The sequence below is a fragment of the Ursus arctos genome, unplaced genomic scaffold (genome assembly GCF_023065955.2).
Source record: "Ursus arctos isolate Adak ecotype North America unplaced genomic scaffold, UrsArc2.0 scaffold_15, whole genome shotgun sequence".
Classification (NCBI taxonomy): domain Eukaryota; kingdom Metazoa; phylum Chordata; class Mammalia; order Carnivora; family Ursidae; genus Ursus; species Ursus arctos.
Genome location: NW_026622819.1, coordinates 24,841,607 through 24,860,451, shown reverse-complemented (window position 1 = coordinate 24,860,451; position 18,845 = coordinate 24,841,607). Strand labels below are relative to the sequence as shown.

The following is an 18,845-nucleotide window of genomic DNA, read 5'->3' as shown; positions in this document are numbered from 1 at the left end:
TCTTGAGCACTCTGGCTTTAGGACCCTCCAGTTGCTGTCCTTCCTCCAGGTATCTAGAGGTATCTCCAGCCTCTTCCCTCACTTCCTTCAAGGCTCTGCTCTGGTGATTGCTCTATCCACACCCTGCATAAAACAGCACCTCCCTCCTATCTTTGCCTGGCTTTATTCCTAAAGCTGCAATCACCATCCGTTATACTATTTGGTCTTGTCTGACACCCTCCTCCTTCCTTCCCAGAAGGTAAATTCCATGTGTGCAAGGGACTTCATTTTCTTCGTTGGTACATCTCCAGGACCTAGCCTGACACTTCGTGGGGTGCTCGACGCACGCTGAAGGACTCAAGGAGTGGGTGCAGGTGGCGGAGAGGGCGTTCGGGAGGGGTGTTGGGGGTGTGCTTCCAGCCCAACAGACTAGCATTCTTTTTCTCTCCTCCCCCATATTTCCCTCCCCAGTTTTGAGGCTAGGAACAAGCAGCAGGAATGAGGCAAATAAGAAAAAAACCAAATTAGTCCAGCTCAAATTCTAATGAAAAGAGCACAAGCAAGGCCTGAAAGGTAGAGAACACTGCACACGCAAAAGTGAAAGAGTGAAAAGTAATAAGGGAAGGCTAACAGACGTCACTCTGCTCATTCTCCCTGATCCCCCCAGTGCAGGGCGAGGCGCTCCTCGCACTCTCTATTGCCCATGTTGCGGCTCCCTATCACCATGCCAGGCCCGCCTTCGCCCGCCGGCTTCCCCAGGGCCCGCCTCGCCTGAGGCCCGGCACGCGCCTGCTAGAGCCGCGAAGGCGGTCGGGACTACAGCTCCCATGGTGCCGAGCGCGGGGGGCGCCTGCGCAGTGCGGCGGGAGGCGGCGGTCTGTTCTCCGCTGAGGAGGAGCGGGGCAGAGGAGGGAGGCAGTGGGTGAGAGTTCAGAGTTCAGCAGCAGCAGCCCGAGCCCATGATTCCCATATGCCCTGTAGTTTCTTTCACCTATGGTGAGTATAATGTACCCCGCCGAGGTCCCTGCCCGGCCCCTTCCCTGACCCGGGGCTGCGGGGAGGCGCGGGGGTTGGGGCTGGCTCCGGGGAGGAGGCGGCGGCCGCCACCGGGGCGTGCGAGTGAGTGAGGGAGTGCGAGGCGGGAGGGGGAGGCGGCGCGGCCGCGGCCCCGGCCACGGCCCGGCGAGGGCGGCTTCTCACAGCGCCTCTCTCTCTCCCTTTCCCTCCCTCGGCATCTCTGCCCCACCGCACCTCTCCTCCCGCCATGGGACCCGACTCTCCGTGCCCGCCGCAGTGCCCAGCCGGCTGGGGGAAGATGCCAAAATGGCGACCGGCAACTACTTTGGATTCACCCACAGCGGGGCGGCGGCGGCGGCGGCTGCGGCCCAGTATAGGTAACGGCTCCCCGCCCTCTCCCTTCTTTCCCCCTGCTCGCTCTTCCGCCCGGATCCCGTCGACAAGACGCCCCCGCGCCGGCCCCCGCCCGGCGGCCCCGAGCCCCGGCCCGAGGCGGGCCGGGCGCCGCGGCCTCTCCCGCCCCGCCCGGCCCGGCCCCGCGGCGGGGAGCGGCCCCCGGTGGGGGCGGGAGGGAGGGACGGCTGAGGTGTTGGGACGTGGAGGGCCGCCGGGGCTTTCGGCGGCCCCGCAGCTAAAATGGCCTCCCGCGGCCTCGGAGCCCAGCCGCCACCCCCCGCCCGGCTGAGGGAGGGAGCCGAGGCCGAGGCTCGGATCTCTCCCCAGTCTCCGCCCCGCCTGTCCAGTCCCCACCTCTAATCCCCCTCCCACTTGGGGAATGGAGAGGGTGGGCGAAGGGGAGTGCCGAGGCACACTGCCCACCGGCCTGTTACGCGACGCCTCCCGTGCGCTAGTCTTCGCCCGGTGCTGCGGCCCCCTGAGCCCAGATAACGTGTCGTTTTCTCGGGTACCTTCTCCTTTGGCTCCTCCTGTCCCTCGAAACCTGCAAACAAACTGCGGGTGTCACTACAGTCATTGGGTTCCTTTAGTTTTTCCTCCGGGAAGAGATGTAAACATAGCAACCACCTGTGAATTTGTAGTTGGTAGACTGGAAAAGATGTGCGAAGTTTCTAGTTCTGATAAATGAATCCATGGCCTTGTTCTAACTATTGAGTTTAGGCTGGGGGTGGGGGGGCGGTAATAATTCCCCTTGGGGATGCAAGTGAGATTATACTGGTTTACTGTGATGCGTCCTATGAAATTTCTACATTAAGGGAAACTCTAATATCTGAAGTGTCTGTAGTTCATTATACATCTTGTCAGAAGAGAAAAACACGCTAGATTTTTTTTTTTTTTTTTTTTTTTTTTGTGGTCGTTGTTGCTTTTGAGTCCGTCTGAGACATTTTCTTCAGCTTCAGACCATAAACCTGCAGGGTTCCTAAGTGACAAGCTTTTTATAGAGAGAGAGATTATATTAGATAGCTGTGTGTTAACTGTTTGGTTAAACCCCGGTAATTTTTTCATCTCATTAACTTCAAGTGTTGAGTTGTGTAATGAAAAGGGCATCACTGGGAATCAGAAGATCTGGGTTCCGTGTCTTTTTTTGCTCTTGATTTTATGACGTTGGGGACATACCTACTTGGGCTTTCATTTTTCTCGTCTGTAAAATGAGATATTGGGCTTTCTTCTTGGGTAAAAGCCTGTAATTCTAAGAAAGTTGCCGTGTTTCATGGAATTCTAAAATGCCATTTATTTGTAAAGGGTGACGTTATTTTATGTGTCATTAAAAAAAGTGCTGCCAATTAAAATATGATACAATGTTTAAGACCCCATTGATTTAAAGAGCTGTTAAAATGTGTAAATGTGCATTATATTTACAAATCGGTATTAAATTTTTATAATTGTTTTTAATGTCTTGAATGCATGTGGCATTTTTTACAAATCTGTTTTATCTTGAGACATACTCCAGAAAAAGGACTGAGATGACAAATTATTGGGGCAAAATCTTGGAACTTTTCAGACATTAAGAAATTCTTTGCTTATAAGTTGTGATAATTAAACTAACAAAGTGTCAGTTACTTTGATAAAACCTTTTAGAGTCAATTTCTGTGGGGAGAGAAAATCAAGCTATTTTCTTTTTCTGGGAAACAAGATAGCTAATCAGCATCTGTGCTATAAATCCTGTGCTACCAAGTACTATGTGTTCTAGACAAAGCTGTATTTAACCATTAAAAATGTGACTTGTTTCACACAGTATTTTTTGTTGTTACTATGGGCAGAGATAAATTTTAGGATTATTTACTTACTGAAAATATAGTGGATTCTTTGGCAGTTTTGAAGTAGTTTTTCCTAGTGCAAACCTACAGACAAATGGGGGAGGAAATGCCAACTTAAAGATACTAAATCATTTTTTTAATAAAATATTTGCATGTATATAATTTATCCTCGTATAGAAAACTAGTACAGAATTTGTGCATCTGATTTTTTCTTTGGCTTTGAATCTCCCCAAGTTTCAGTAAACTATAACAACCATCCAAATTACTAAATTGCTTGTTATGTGAATGTCTACTGAGGATACATACATGTCAGCAAAACTAATTGTTAATATGCTCTTCCTTTTATAGAAATACAGTACATGGAAAGTTGTTTGCTTTTAATGGGAAGAAATCAGGCCCAATAATGCTAATACTTTGGCTCAAGGAAGATAAGTAGCAATAATAAAAGGATATACAAATACTTATTTTTCTTCTGTCTAGAAATCACTATAATGTAACTTTTAGAAGACCAAGGCTTACTTTGCAAGTTTTTGTTTGTTTCAATTTAAAGGATGCAAACTTGGGGAAATTTTAAGTGTTCATGTGCGGATGATGTGAGTGGTTGCTACACCTGTCGTTGAATACAGATAAACAGAAAGTAACCTAAGTCTTCATTGCATTCTGGTTCTTAGTTTTCTTGGTTATAGCTATGTAAAGCTATAAATTCTGCTACTTCTAACTGCTAACTTCTAGGTAAACTAAGTTTTTAATTTGTATAATGCATATTAAATATTTTTGTGATAAACATTTACTTACTGTTTATGCTTCTCTTTCCATCAGCTACTGAATATTTTTACTTTATGTATTTTTTTAAGTCAAGTAAATCTATTATGTCCATTTGCCACTCTTGCAAATGCAGTCTTTTCATTTTCTGACCTTTCATGTACTTTTTCCCCTTGGAAATGAAGAAATTTGTATGTGTTTATATGTGTGTATTTCTGGTAGAATTAATTCGTGGGGCACAGGATGATGCAGATCTCAAGTGTAGTGAAAAAAAAATAGGATGGCTTTGCAGCAGAAAGGGGAGTTGGTTGGGTAGGTAACCTACTTTAGTAGAGTTACCTCTTTTGTTTGAGAAGATAGGCTTACAGATAAATCTAATTTTGTAATCTTGGGGAAAAGTATTTCAACAGTTAGGAGGACTTAGGGTAGCAAAGAATTTGGGGAAAGATAATCCTCAGTAGAAAAAAAGTTTTCTGATAGTTTCATAGGCTCGAAATCATTTTTTTTTTCACTCCTTCATTGGAGGTGATAAAGAAGTTCTCATAGGTGTTTACTTTTAGAAAGGAATTTGTGGCATACACAAATAATATGTATATGTACTATAAATATAAAATAAAGTAATCCATTATATTCCAGTATTCATAGGACATAAACATTTCTTTGAGAGTTTTTAACGGCCAGTTTCCCTTTAATTGTTATTTAGAAAAGCCTTGGACATAACAATTCCTTGTCATCTTTCTGTCTAATCAAGCTACTTGTCTGTTACCTGGATAACCTAAATCTTTAGCTTGTGCTTAATTAAACTAATTTTCTTTGTCCTATATAAAACTCTTAGTGTATCATTGAATAACTTCAATAAAGTTAGCTATGTGAAAAAATCATTTGGCAACTTTTTTTTTTTTTTTTTTTTTTTTTACCCTTCTTACACCTAGTATTTATTGAATCCAAAGGCTTTAGGGTAGAGGTTGTATTAAGATGCAAAATAATTACTTTACCCCCATATTCTTAGAGTCTTAGCAAATATTGTTAAATGGTAAATGTTTAAGTGGATCTTGACTATTTGCTGGACAACAGTTTAAGCATCTGTTAGGAAAGCATCTCATCCAGTGATTCTTGAGATACCTTTAGTATGTCTGTTCCTAAAGGATAATTATCTCTTCACATCACTGAGATAAATAACTTGGTTAGGCTGATTAGCTGGTGAATCTTCCTTTTTCTCCTTTTCCTTTTTTACTTTATTTTGAATGTAGTGTTAAAAAAACTATGTGTTGAGGAAAGAATGAGTAACATTAGTAAGGTAGAAAAGGAGTAATCCCTGAGAAGGTGAAAAACCAGGTGAGCAGGTTTTTGAAACCAATCATGGTGATGGAAATTTACTGGCTCAGCAGAAGAAAAAAAAATTCCGCAACTGCTAATTATATCAGCTCTTTCATTGTTGAATCAGAGATCTTGGGATTCATATTGCATGAATGAGTTTGAAATAATGAAAATGTTCTAAAAGGATTGCTGCTGTTACATTGATGATATTTCCTGTCTATGTTATTAATAGCCTTAAGAGTAGTTGTAAGCCACAATATTCCTGTATAGAATGCTTAAGGTGTATATTTGTACTTTCATAAACGGCTTTACAATATACTCTCATTGGAAGAGTTTGGATTTGGAGCTTGTAAGACTTCAGATTTGAATCCCACCTCTATCTCATCAGTCACTTGGGCAGATCACTTCATTTTTCTGAGACTGCCCTGAGTTAACTTTCCTTCGGGTGAAGATTATGTATAAAACCTTCTATGCTAGTGCCTGATTTTCAGTAGGCATTTTACCAATGATAGTTTTCTATAAAGTATGCTGTATGGATTTTTAAAGGAACTCCTTAGTTGATGTCTTTCATATACTTTATGTAGAGAACTTCATAATCTCAAAGTAAAATGTTTTAAGAGTAGGTACGTGTGTATCAATTGATAGGTCTCAATTTCCATGTCAGTTTAATGGGGAAGGAAGGAAATTTTTTATTTGCCAGCAACAGACAAAAATATGAGAAATAATAAGCATTCAGCAAATTTTCTGGATCTAAGATCAGGCAAAAATAGGTAACATTACTGTTTCAGCAATCAAACAGTGTTTGGGATCAAAACAGATTCTAGTGTTGGTGATGAAGATAGTATTTGTCCAAAAGTAGTGATAAGAGACTTGTAAGCTATGACAAGGAAGGCCTTGTATTACCACATATCCAGACTTTATTCAACAGGTGAATGTGGTATTATTGGTACAGGGATAGACAAATAGATCACTGGATTAAAATAGAGATCTCAGGGGCGCCTGGGTGGCTCAGTCATTAAGCGTCTGCCTTTGGCTCAAGGCGTGATCCCAGCATTTTGGGATCCAGCCCCACATCAGGCTTCTCCGATGGGAGCCTGCTTCTTCCTCTTCCACTCCCCCTGCTTGTGTTCTCTCTCTCTCTGTGTCAAATAAATAAATAAAATCTTATAAAAAATGTAAAATAAAATAAAATAGAGATCCCAGAGACGAAATTATGCTTATGAGCCGTTGGATTATAATATATAGCTGTTTAAATAGACATATTTGTAAAACCAGTCAAATTTTTTTTTCAGAAGTACACTGTCAGTTAACCAGAAGACCTAGCCTTGGGCTTATAAGTGTAGTAATTGACAGAGTATATTAGAATTACTTAGATACATGATTAAAGGTGTGGAGTACACCTACTGTGCTCAGCCATAAATTGTCCTTGGCACTCTTATCTCAGAATTAGGGTCACTGTTGGGAGTATAATATTTCTGAGTGTTGCGTGAAAGCTGTGGTGCAGTATAGCTCTTTAATTCATGCTTGTAGACAAATTCGTGAAATAAAGATTACATTGGGCTTTTTTGTTGTTTTAATATTAGTCTTCTCATATATAATATGTTAAAATATATTTGTAGGGAGTAACACATGATATTTAATGAGCATCTACAATATGTGCAGTTCCTGCACTCAGGAGTTTATACTTCTGAGTTTATACTGAGAGTGGGGACAAATACACCTGCAAATAACCATGCCATGATAATGATCACACCTGAGTTGTAATGAAATATTAAAATGGGGAATTGGAGGATTCTGACTATGGAGTTTGAGGTACGCTTCATGGTCTTTCACTCTGAAAATTGAGAGATCATTTTATTTTTTTTATTTTAAAGCATTTTTTAAAAAGATTTTATTTGAGAGAGCATCAGCAGAGGGAGAGGGAGAAGCAGGCTCCCTTCTGATCAGGAAGCCCGACATGGGGCTGCATCCCAAAACCCTGGGATCATGACCTGTGTTGAAGGCAGATGCTTAACCAGCTGAGCCACCCAGGTGCCCCGAGAGAAGATCACTTAAGACAAAGGAAATGTGTTGAGCCAGGATGCTTGATACGGTTGAGAGTGGATGGTCTTTGAAATTAGACTACCTGAGCTGAATCCTGGTTCCCTATACTACTTGCCATTTGACAGTGGGAAAACAGTCTCTTGATACTTAAGTTTCTTCACCTTTAATCTGGAGATAATACTGTTCCTTACCTCATAGGATTGAGATTTTTAAAAAATTCTCTGTGAAAGTGTAATATATGTAAAAAGAACTGCATATATAATAGTATAGCTTGATGAAATGGCATATACTGAACATACGTGTATAACTAGCTCCCAGATTAAAAACAAAAACAGAATATATTAGCATCCTGGGAGGCTTCTATATTCTCCATTGTGTTTTGAGATCAATGACTAGTATTTGCAAAGTGCTGGGAACAGTCCCTGGCATATATTATATCCCCATCAGTGTTAGCTATTATATTCCATAGACATTTGGAAATGGAGCTTAGGAAAGGGGTAAGGGTTGGTAGTATGAATCTGGATATCATTCATATGGTAGTGACCCCCCATTATAGCTGTTGAGTATGGATGAAACCAAAGTTTCAACAGTATGTGGCATACATCATTCAGTAAACATTTTTTAATGAATGAAAGAAAAACAAAAAATATAGCCATGGTTGCAAATTTGCATCTGTGTTTAAGGTAGGGCCAGTGAAAGAAACAAATACAGGGTAGGCAGAGAGCTATGAGAATGTTACGTCATAAAAACCAGAAGAAGAGAGGTAGTAAGCAATGTTAGGGCTTTAGAGAGGCTGGATTAAGGATTTGTTAGTTGTCAAATTATAGGTATAATTTTAATGGGTAGCCATTATAGGAAAACTAAAATCTAATTATTTGAAACTGCAGAAAGACTAGCATAAAATTTTGCTTAAAATAAGTTTTGTGGTCTCCAGTAGGATGCACAGCATCCCTGAAGAGAAAGGCCTTCTCCCCATTTCTCCAGCCTCACTGTGGGGTGTGTAGTGTTAACTACACTCCCTGTGTCCTAGATCCTTGCTAGAAACCTGCTTTTCTGTTCGCATACCTTGAACTTTCATCCTGGGGGCTCAAAAAAAAAAAAGTTTTGTGGTCTAATTTAGTATTCACATAAATTCTTGAGAGTCCTAGAGATCAAAGGAGCTTAAAATATTGGGAAGCACTGGTCTTAAAGATTAAATGAAAAATTTTAAATCATTTTATTTCTGGGAAAATAGTGTATAAAATGCATTACGTTGATATGGTAGTCAGCTTTAAGTGGGAAAGAATGTTCTCGAAAATAAATTTGAAGAAATGTAATACTTTTTTGACAGGAAAAATAATACAAAAGCCTTTTAAACAATAACCATACAGGTGAAGGCAAAGAATGCTGTAATTTATGAAGGTGGCTTTATAGCTTCTCTCACTCTCCAAGTCCTACCCACCCCAAACCATTTTTCACTATAAACAAAATGCTCATCATAAAATGTAAATTCAGCACAACACTTTTCTGCTTAAAATCTTCACTGGCTGTCCGTTACTTTCAGAATATCTGGTTTTCCTACCTTTAAGAATTTCAGGATCTTATTTTACACATTTATAATTACTTATCCACATTTATGAAATCAAAAAACTTCTGAAAATACACCTTGTAAGTTTGTAAAACATTTGACAATAAAAACTGACCTTAAGTGTCAGGAGGCTATTTTTGGTTTTGTTTTGTTTTTCATCTCACTTAGTGTGAGCTTTCATATCTTTCACTGGAGAAATTTTTCTTGAGTTCAGGAAGTTACAGGGCACTTTGGTTTAATTAACTTATGGTGTCTATCAGCTTTTATTGTACCCAGACATTTGTTGGGTTGTTTTGTTTTGTTCTGTTTTTTTGGATTGATATTTCATGACTTTTTTTTCCTTAGAGGTCTTCCAAAGAAAATTTGCTTATTTTTAAAAGTGGAATAAAATTCATTTTATCTTGCAATTACTATATGGATCCACAGGATCCTTTTATAAGTCTAAAGTTTACCCTATGATAAATGGTAAATGGATTTTATTTTTCCCTGTCTTGAAACATTGTGCTGTTTCATCATCCTAGGAATTGTTTCCTTTTGTCACTTATTGCCGACTACTCTAAAAAAGACTGATACGATAGAAAAATGGAGGAATGTTGGAATCACCTAGAAGGGTGGTACAATAGTGAAATAATTGGAAGACATTGCATTGCCCAGATTTTTGCGTCTTTTTTTTTTTCATCAAGATTTTACTAGAGAGCACGAGCGGGGTGAGAGGCAGAGGGAGAAGCAGACTCCCCACCAAGCAGGGAGCCTGATGCCAGGCTCGATCCTGGGACTCAGGATCATGACCTAAGCTGAAGGCAGACGCTTAACCAACTGAGCCTCCCAGTTTCCCAATTTTTGCATCTTTGAAAATGGTATGAAAAAAAGTAGAGACACTGCCTTTATAGTTGGCTTTTAGTTTTTTCCTTCAGCACAGTTGAGAATTCCAAGTTAGCCATACTCTGTCCATATCGGCAAAGAAGAAAACACAGGAAGATGTTTGGCAATTATTAGATAAGTAACATGAATGCAAAAAACAGCACCACTCTAGACTAATGATGATAGTGAAATTGATTGTAAAAACAAAATCTCAGATTAAGAATCCTCAGATACAGTGTCCTAGGTGAATTTTTTTTTTTAGCTCAGGAATCAATGAGTGAAAGATAAAGTTTTTCTAAGGATAAAAAAGTAAATATGGTGTTTTTATCCAGTCAGTCAATAGGATTGACTTCATTATGTAATATTCCATGAGAAGATCTTGAACATCTCAATTTGCTAAAAGTGTATGTGGCAGCATTCTTTCATCTTTTATGATGTTTGTTCACCAAAATTTACTTCATATGACTCATTAATGGACAGATGGCTGAAGGCAGGTATGTATACAAAGATAATTGGGAGGAAATCAATGATGTAGAAAGGAAAAGATTAATATTGATCATTCCAGACTAAAAATTGAAAATGTTTTGCAATTATGAAGCAAAGAAGATAACTATCTCTCTTAAAGCCATCAAATGTTTTTTAAAATTTTGTAAGCATTGCATTTTGACAGTTCAAGTGCAAAAAGAAGAAACAGAAGTAATGATAAGTTAGAACTCATTAAAGATATATTTGAAATCTACAGTCAGCATTTATGAGATAGAAATGTTCCAGGTTCGTGCATGAAAGTTGATTAGCAGTTCCGTTAAGACAACATGGTTCGTTTTAAAACGAGGAGCATATGGATTAAAAATTTGGGTCTGTCGCTGCTTTTAAGACTTCTGATAGGGTTTTTTTATTATTATTATCCCTTATTCTGGTATAAATAATTTGTTAAATGACTTCAAAAATAAAGTGCAAAAGGTCGAGTGGACCCAGGTAAATCGTAATGATTCTTTTTCTTGGTATACTGTGAGTTACGGATCCCAAGAAAACTAACAGTTTTCAAATTATATTTAACCACCCCCTGCCCTACTAGTAGTCTACTAGTGTTAATGTTTTAGTAAAAGTTGCAGGATTGGTTATTTTATTTGTTCTAGTTCTTAAAGAAATTTAAATTTCTTCTAAAATTCTGTGATACAGTTATTGTTTTGATAGTATTGTAAAGATAATGGGAGCACAATATATAATATCAAGTGTACAGAATAAAGATGGTTTTTCTTTAGGGTGATTCTGTGAGGAAGTTTAATTTTGCATCTTTGTCAACATTATAAAATATTAAATATAATTTAAAGAAAAATCTGTCAGTAATTTGGTAGATACATAAAATGCCATAATTTGACCTAGAAAATAGAAAAGTCCAACAATGTTGAACATTGAATTTGGACTGATGAAAAGATCAAATTGTATTTTGTATGCCATGAAAAAGTGTTTTGTCTATCAATTACTTTGCCATTTTATCCAAAATTGAAAATAATGCACACACACAGAGAATATGTTTTCCAGGGAGAAAAAAACACATCCAGTAATGTGAGTGACAGGAGCAATCTACATTTTCTTGATTGAGACTTTTTCTCATTCCTTTTATAAGGTCAGAAATTTTATAGTGGCTCCTCTAGAAATTTAGCATGAATAGTTCATGCAGTCTAAAGTTAATCATTATCTTTACTCCCCTAAACAATACAAGGACTTAAAATGCTTTAACCTGATGAATCCTCTCCTGATTTTTGTGCTATTAATTTTGTACGATATTCTAGATTTTAACCCCACAAGCAGTCATTGTTGAATACCGTTACTTTATATAGTCAGTGATTATTTAAATTAACTTCATATTTACCACCTTTTTAACGTGACATTTATTCATTCTGAGATCATTTTCATTCTTCCTAGAGGAAATCTTTAAGAATATCCTTTAATATGGGTCTACTAGTAACAGTTTTTGTTTTTTGTTTTAATCTCACCTTCCTCGTTCTTGAGGAGTCCTCACTTGGTCTCTGTAGGCACTTTTTTTTTTTTCTTCTCAGAGCTTCCCTTTTTCTTTTTGGAACTTCCAAATTAATCTTTCATTAATTTTGGGAAATCTGAGACATTCTTTTTAGATGTGTTTCCTCTATTCTTTTTCTCCATTTACAACTCTACTTAGATGTGACTTACCACTTTTTATTCTATCCTCCTCCCCTTTTAACCTCTAATATTTTCATCTCTTTGTGTCTGTGTGCATTCTGAGTAATTGTGGGGATACTTTCTAGTTCACTAATTTTTTTTATCAGCCATGTCTAATCAGTTACATAATGTCTTAAGTTTCGGATTATAATTTTTGTATACTGTATTTCATTTCTGGAAAGTAATCAACTTCTTGGTCCTTTGTCTTAGTTTTGATAGTCTCTTTTACCTTTTTTTTTTTTTAAGTATATTCCACACCCAGGGCAGATCCTAATGCAGGGTTGAACTGAAAACCCCAAGATCAAGACCTGAACTGAGTGGTGCCTCGGTGGCTCGGTCATTTAAGCGTCTGACTCTTGGTTTTGGCTCAGGGCATGATTTCAAGGTCTTGAGATTGAGCCCTCCATGGGCTCTGCGCTGAGGAGTCCACTGTGATCCTTTCCCTCTGCCTCCCCCCCAAATAAGTAAAATCTTAACAAAACAAAGCAAAAACTGAGCTGAGCTTGAGAGTCAGACACTTAATGGACTGAGCCACCCAGGTGCCCCCCCCTTTTTTTTTTACTATAAGTGTACTTATTTTATATTTTGTATATAATAATTCTAATAACAATCTTTTCAAAATTTTTTTTATTCTGCAAACTCTTGCTTCTAGTAACTTGTTCCCTTATGGATTCGTTGTGATGCTTTTTATTGCCATCTCCTGTTTCTTAGAACATTGTAGCATTTAGAGAGGAAAATGTGTTTTATGACATCTGAAAGCAGTATCAGCTCAGAGATATATTAAACTAACTTCTTAGCTTGGAGTTTTCCTAATCAGATAAGGTGAATTCCAGAACCCAAACCTAGGGGAAGGCTAGCTTGTAATAAAGTACCTGTCAGGGCCGGTGCCTGGGTGGCTCAGTAGATTAAGCTGCTGCCTTCTGCTCAGGTCATGATCCCAGGGTCCTGGGATCAAGTTCAGCGTTGGGCTCCCTGCTCGATGTAAGCCTGCTTCTCCCTTTCCCCGTGCCACCCCCTACCCCCGCTCATGGGCTTTCTCGATCTGTCTCTTTAATTAATTAATTAATTAATTAATTAATTTTTTTAAGGAGTCGTTAGGGGAGGGACGCCTGGGTGGCTCTGTAGGTTGAGGATCCGACTCTTGATTTCGCCTCAGGTCATGATCTCAGGGTCATGAGATGGAACCCCCTGATGGGTTCCATGCTGGGCATGGAGCCTGCTTAGGATTCTCTCCCTCCCTCTCCAGCTGCCCCCCACCCTATGTGCACACACTGCTCTCTCACTCAAAAAAAGAAAAAAAAAATTGTTAGGGGAGACTTCTCTCCCCTTTACCCAGAGCCAAGGCTGAGCTAGGAAAGTTTCTTCTACAGTTTTCCCTTAAAAAGGGAAAAGACTTTTTTCTAATTCACCTTCTGTGCTGGTTTCTTACGGGAGTCCCAGAGTTCTAGGCCATTGCTTCCCAATGCCCTTTGTGCCTGTTAACACAGAAAATGATCCTTAAGAGCAGCACGCTAGATAAAGTGGGAGATTTGGAGCCCCCAATAGGGATATTGCAGTTGTAGGCAACAGACCCAGGGCTCTGACCATGTTGGCTGCTCATTTTCCCTGAGAACTTTTTCCCTGTTACAGAATAGAAGACAAGTTTTTGTTTAAAGGTGTAAAGAGCAGGGAAATGACTGATGAATCAAAGTTAATGCTCTGTATCATAAAATGGTAGTTCTCAGAGCTTATGGTTTTGGGACCCCTAAAGCAGTTATAATTACTGAAGACCCTACGGAGCTTTTGTTTATATCGGTTATATTAATATTTACTGTCTTAGAATTTTAAAAAATATTTATTAAATCATATTAAAAAATAAGATTACTACGTTAACCCCAAATTTCTTTATGTTAACTATAAAAAAATAACTATATTCCTGTCCTCTTAAATAAGGAGACGAGGCATTATTTTATATCTTTACAAAGATTTGTATAAATCTTTTAAGTATCTCAATTAAAATGGTTCTTGGTCTGCTTCTGCATTCGGTCTGTTGCAATAGATTGTTTGGATTAAATTATATGAAGGCAATCTGTAATTGAAAAAGGGATAACCTCCTGGATCCTAGCAGTCCTTGGATCATATTTTGATAACCACTGCTGTATAGAAATTAAAAGAGGTATACTGATGTTTTCCCTGTTACCAGATACCACTTATAAGGACAAGCCATTGGTATGCAAAGCTGTTTTAATGCTGGTAGTGACTATAACTTTAGTATAATGTAAATCCAGGTCATATTAATGGAATTTGAAAGCACCAAAAATGGGCTCAGAGTTGGGTATAGGTTAGGGTCAAGACCAGAAATGTAGAAATTAGAATTGAGTTGAAATAGGTAGACAGGAGTATTTTAAATTTGTGGTTGGTTGGTCATTCAACTTGCCATTTTGAAAATTATGTTTTATGCTTCTCCCCCCCCCCAGAATAATACAGAATGTAATTAAAAATAGCATAGAATGGATTTTTTTTTAGATTTTATTTATTTATTTTAGAGAGTGTGTGCATGTGCATGCAAACTGGGGGAGGAGAGGGAGAGAATCTCAAGCAAACCCTGCACTGAGTATGAAGCCTGATGTGGGGCTCTGTCCCACAACCCTGATGAGATCATGGCCTGAGCCAAAACCAAGAGTCAGACACTTAACCATCTGAGCCATTCAGGCACCCCTAGAAGGGCTTTTAATGAAAACAACATTCCCTTATTTTCCTAATCCCTTCTCCCCAATTCCACTTTGTACGGACACCCACCGTTAAAACGTTCTGGTTTTATTTCTAACTCCGTATCATTACATAATATGCTTCTCTGTGTCTTAATTTATTAACGTTTTATGCATTATGTTTTGATTTCCTACAGTCGTAGTTAAGATTTAGTACACATCCTTTCATGCTTCTCATTTCTCCTTCCAGGTTCAGTGATAAGGCTATTTCTCTTACTTTCAGATATCCCATTTCCAACAAAGGTAGTCAGTATCTCAGTACTCTCTGTTTTAGGAAAAGAATCTTGAAACACTTGTGCTTTACTTCCCCTCTTTCTCCACCCCATCCCCTAACTTAGCTGTAGTTCTACTTGTGATTAACGTTTACATTATATTCTATAATCATAGTTTATCTTCTGTAATTTAGGTTGATTCTAAAACTTTAAGGCAGAAACTTTTATTATGATGACTGTAATTAGTACTTACTGTGGATCCAGGTGGTGGTGCTCTATGGTTATCATTCCTAATGTGTTCCATTTTTACAACCCTGTACCACATAATAGAAGAATCTTCCTCAGTTCAAGTTCAAATGGATGTTTGCTTTTTTTTCACCCTACTAATTGCTTAACTGGTGTCTTTTGCCAGGATCATGCCTTTCTTGAGCAATGTCATATTTGGTGAAGTCTTTCATTACCTTTTTTTCTCCCAAAATGTTTTTGGTGCCTTGATTGTATCTTAATATTTTTCCAGGCTCCTGGTCTACTGTCTGTTGGCCAATCCTTTATTTTCCTGGACATCTCTCTCCCGGAGGCTTCTGTCCTTTTTTTTACTTCGAGTCCGAGCTCACTGCCTCTTTGGGCCTGCTACACAGCTGCTGACCTGGGCTCTCATCTCCCTCCTGGGTTTGGGCCCACTATTTATAGGATCCCACAATTTCTTTCTTGCTTTATTTTTTGTTAAAGTACATCTTCATGTCACTTCAAAGAAAAGGTATATAGGAGGTAAACTCTTTCAGTTCTTGAATGTCAAAAAAACAAACACCAAAAACCCCTTGTTTTGTCTTAATGGTTTAGCTGGGTACAGCTAATTATTAATACAGAACTCTGTATTAATAACCATTTTCCCTCAAATTTTTAAGACATTAGTCTACTGTTCTCTAGCCACTAATGTTATCACTAAAGGTCTGGTTTTCATTTAGTTGTATGCAGGTGACTTGTTTTTCTTCTCCGGAGACTTTGAAAGATTTTTTTCTTTTTTTTTAACCTTGAGATGCTGTGAAATGCTGTATGTCTCTAGCTGTTGTTCTTTCATTCTGTTTTGCGCTCTGTAGGCCCTTTTTTTAAAAAAATATATTTTATTTATTTGAGAGAGAGAGAGAGGGAGAGAGCACAAGCAGGGGGAGCAGCAAAGGGAGAGGGAGAAGCAGGCTCCCTACTCAGTAGTACTGAGTAGGGAGCCTGATGTAGAGCTCTATCCCAGGACCCTGGGATCATGACCTGAGCTGAAGGCAGACGCTTCAGGAACTGAGCCACCCAAGCACTCCTCTGTAGCCCCTTGAAATTTGAAAATATGTTGCCTCCCTTCCAGAGTGGGAAATATACTTTCTTAATTTCTTTTATTTGCTTTTTCTTTTCTTTTCAGAATTCCTTCTAGTTGGATATTGGACTTTCTAGATTTTTCTTCTCTTTTTATAGTTTTTATATCCTGATCTTGGTTATATCCCTTAACTTTATCTTCTAACTGTTAAATTCTTATTTTATGGATACAAATAGAGTTTGTGAAAATTCTTGTTTGTTGCATTGAGATATCCATTTCCTGCAGGATTATTCCTGGTTTTTTTGCAGTTTATAGTAGGCTTTCTTTGACTGTCTGGTGATTTTGGTCGGCTGTCTGTTTTGGTAAGGACTCTGACTGGTTTCACTTTCTGGTAAGCAAGGAGAGAGCTGGCCATTAACCTCCAGGTTAAGTCCAAGAATATACAAGTGTTAATCATTTTTTAGTATTAATAATTCCTTAAATACTTTCTTTACCTTTTTCTCCCCCCAAGAGAAATACCCTTATATTTTATGTATGATTCTTCAAGTATTTCTTAACCTTGCTCATCCTATATTTTTATGTTTGTTTTCTGATTTATTATTTAGTTTGTCCTGGTTTAAAACTGGTTTATTAGATTTAATTTATTCACAAAGGATATTATCTAAATAGAAGCTTCTTTTCTGCTGGATGAAAATGAAAGTCTTTTCATATTTCACAAATACGTTTTTATGGCATAAGATTTGAATTTTTATTTACTTAACCTGTTTTATTTTAAAAATCATTTAATGACCAGTAAGTCTTAAGTTTTATGTGGGGATATAATTTAATACCTTTTATTCTAACACTACAAACTAGGCAAAAACCTTGGTTTAAAATATTTCAGCTCAAGACTAATTTTGCTTAAACTAATTTGAACTTGATGTGACCTGAATTTTTAAAAATTTACTTACTTTTTAGACTTAGCCACTAGATATTTAATTGAATTGGTATAATCCAGGCTGGTCATATACATCACATAAAAGGCCATTTTCTAAGGATATTTCAGATTGAAAGAGAATTTCCCAGATGAGTTTAAGATAACAAACTAGAGAATCTTTATTCTGAACAGCAGACCACTGCACTAGCCCTTAACCCGTGGAAATTGGAACTAGATCATTGTTCTTCATGATGCTTTTGGTAGAAGAAATGGTTCCAGCCATATCCTGGCTATACAGAGCAGATCCGACTATACAGATCAGAGTTAGGTTAGGCAGCCCTAGGCATGTAGTATATGGTAATTGCTAAGTGTACTGACGTCTTGTTATATGGTTCCTGGGAAGGGAGATTTTAAGATTTATTGTTCAAACTGAGACACATAGGTGTGAGAGCGTACTGTTAATAATTATGGGGGGACAATAGACTTAAACCAGAGCATATCATCATCCCTTTTTTAGTCACATGACGTTTTAAGGATCAGAGGCAGTATAAGTCAAATTGCTTGTCTAGTTGACTTGATATTCTGTTCTGTTCCCACTCTGTTTTTTGTCCTGTAGGACAAGTTTTGGAGACCAGAAAGTGTGAACAGATATTCAATAAAGAGCAATGGGATGAATGGAAACTGTATAGGAATCCAAGATTATCTGAATTTTTACATAACCAAACCCTTTTTATGCAGTGTAGTTCGAATGTGTGAAATTTTATCAGTAAATGTTAAATACAAGTTTCACAGAACTGGTGTATTTATATTTTAAATATAATTCTTTTTTCAGTTCTAGGAATTTTGAAGAAATATAATGTTATTGGCATTTTTTCTTAAGGATATGGAATTATCCATAGAAAATGTCAATCCCAAACCAATTTTTCCACTATTACAATTTTAATTTCCCTTTTCCTGTCTTAATTGTCATATATGTAGAAAATATTAGCTACTTTTAATATCAAAATGTGGAAAACCTCATCCAAATATAAATTATAAGAGTTTCTTTGGACTTTGTTCTAAGTTTTTGTTTTTTTTTCTTTTTCATATTGGGCTGAAATCTGCCACCCTTCCATCCATTGGTTCTAGTTCTGTTCTCTGGAGCAGCATGGAGTAAGTCTCTTCTATTAGAAGGCAGCTCTCATATCTTCCCCAGTCACCTTTTCTAGACTGAATGTTCCCAGGTCCTCCACTTTTTATGTAAAATAATAGCCATACTTATAAGCTTCATATTGATTCCCTTTGAATACATTATATAAGTATCAGTGTTTTCCCTAATACAGTTAAAATGTGATGGCCCCAAATTTTAATTCTATGCCATATTTGTATGGCAGTGTGCATACCAGTGAAGAATATCCTGTACTATAACCCATGAATCGGACACTTATTAGACCAGCATCAGCTTACGTCAGGTATTTTTTCCTTAGCTATTCTTAACTGTTGGCTCATATTAAGACTCACGGTCATCTAAAACCTGTCAGCTAAATAACTGTTGGGGCTCTCCTTTTTTTAGAAGGCATTTCTGCCTTGGTAATAAAGCTTTAGCAAGTGTAACTGTGAGTGTTTTAGAGAACCTAGAACAACAAATAACACTTTCATGTGCTTAACATCTGTAAGCCTTGGTTTTATGTGACATAGACTCTCAATTTAAAAGTTAAAATTTAAAAAAA

General features: G+C 38.1%; 1 protein-coding gene across 4 annotated transcripts in view; it reads left to right on the top strand.

Moving 5' to 3' along the window:
* Window positions 1–820: 820 nt before the first annotated feature.
* The window catches only part of ZFR (zinc finger RNA binding protein), an 81,226-nt gene continuing 63,201 nt past the window's right edge, over window positions 821–18,845 (top strand). Inside the window, exons 1-3 of one of the 4 annotated variants that reach the window (XM_026506759.4) lie at window positions 834–975; window positions 1,274–1,373; window positions 18,265–18,288. In XM_026506759.4, the coding sequence (XP_026362544.1) occupies window positions 939–975; window positions 1,274–1,373; window positions 18,265–18,288 (161 nt within the window). In that variant the 5' untranslated portion in view covers window positions 834–938. Of the gene's footprint in view, window positions 976–1,273; window positions 1,374–18,264; window positions 18,289–18,845 lie in introns of all 4 variants that reach the window. The other 3 variants (XM_048224325.2, XM_026506761.4, XM_048224326.2) reach the window with 3 other exon arrangements.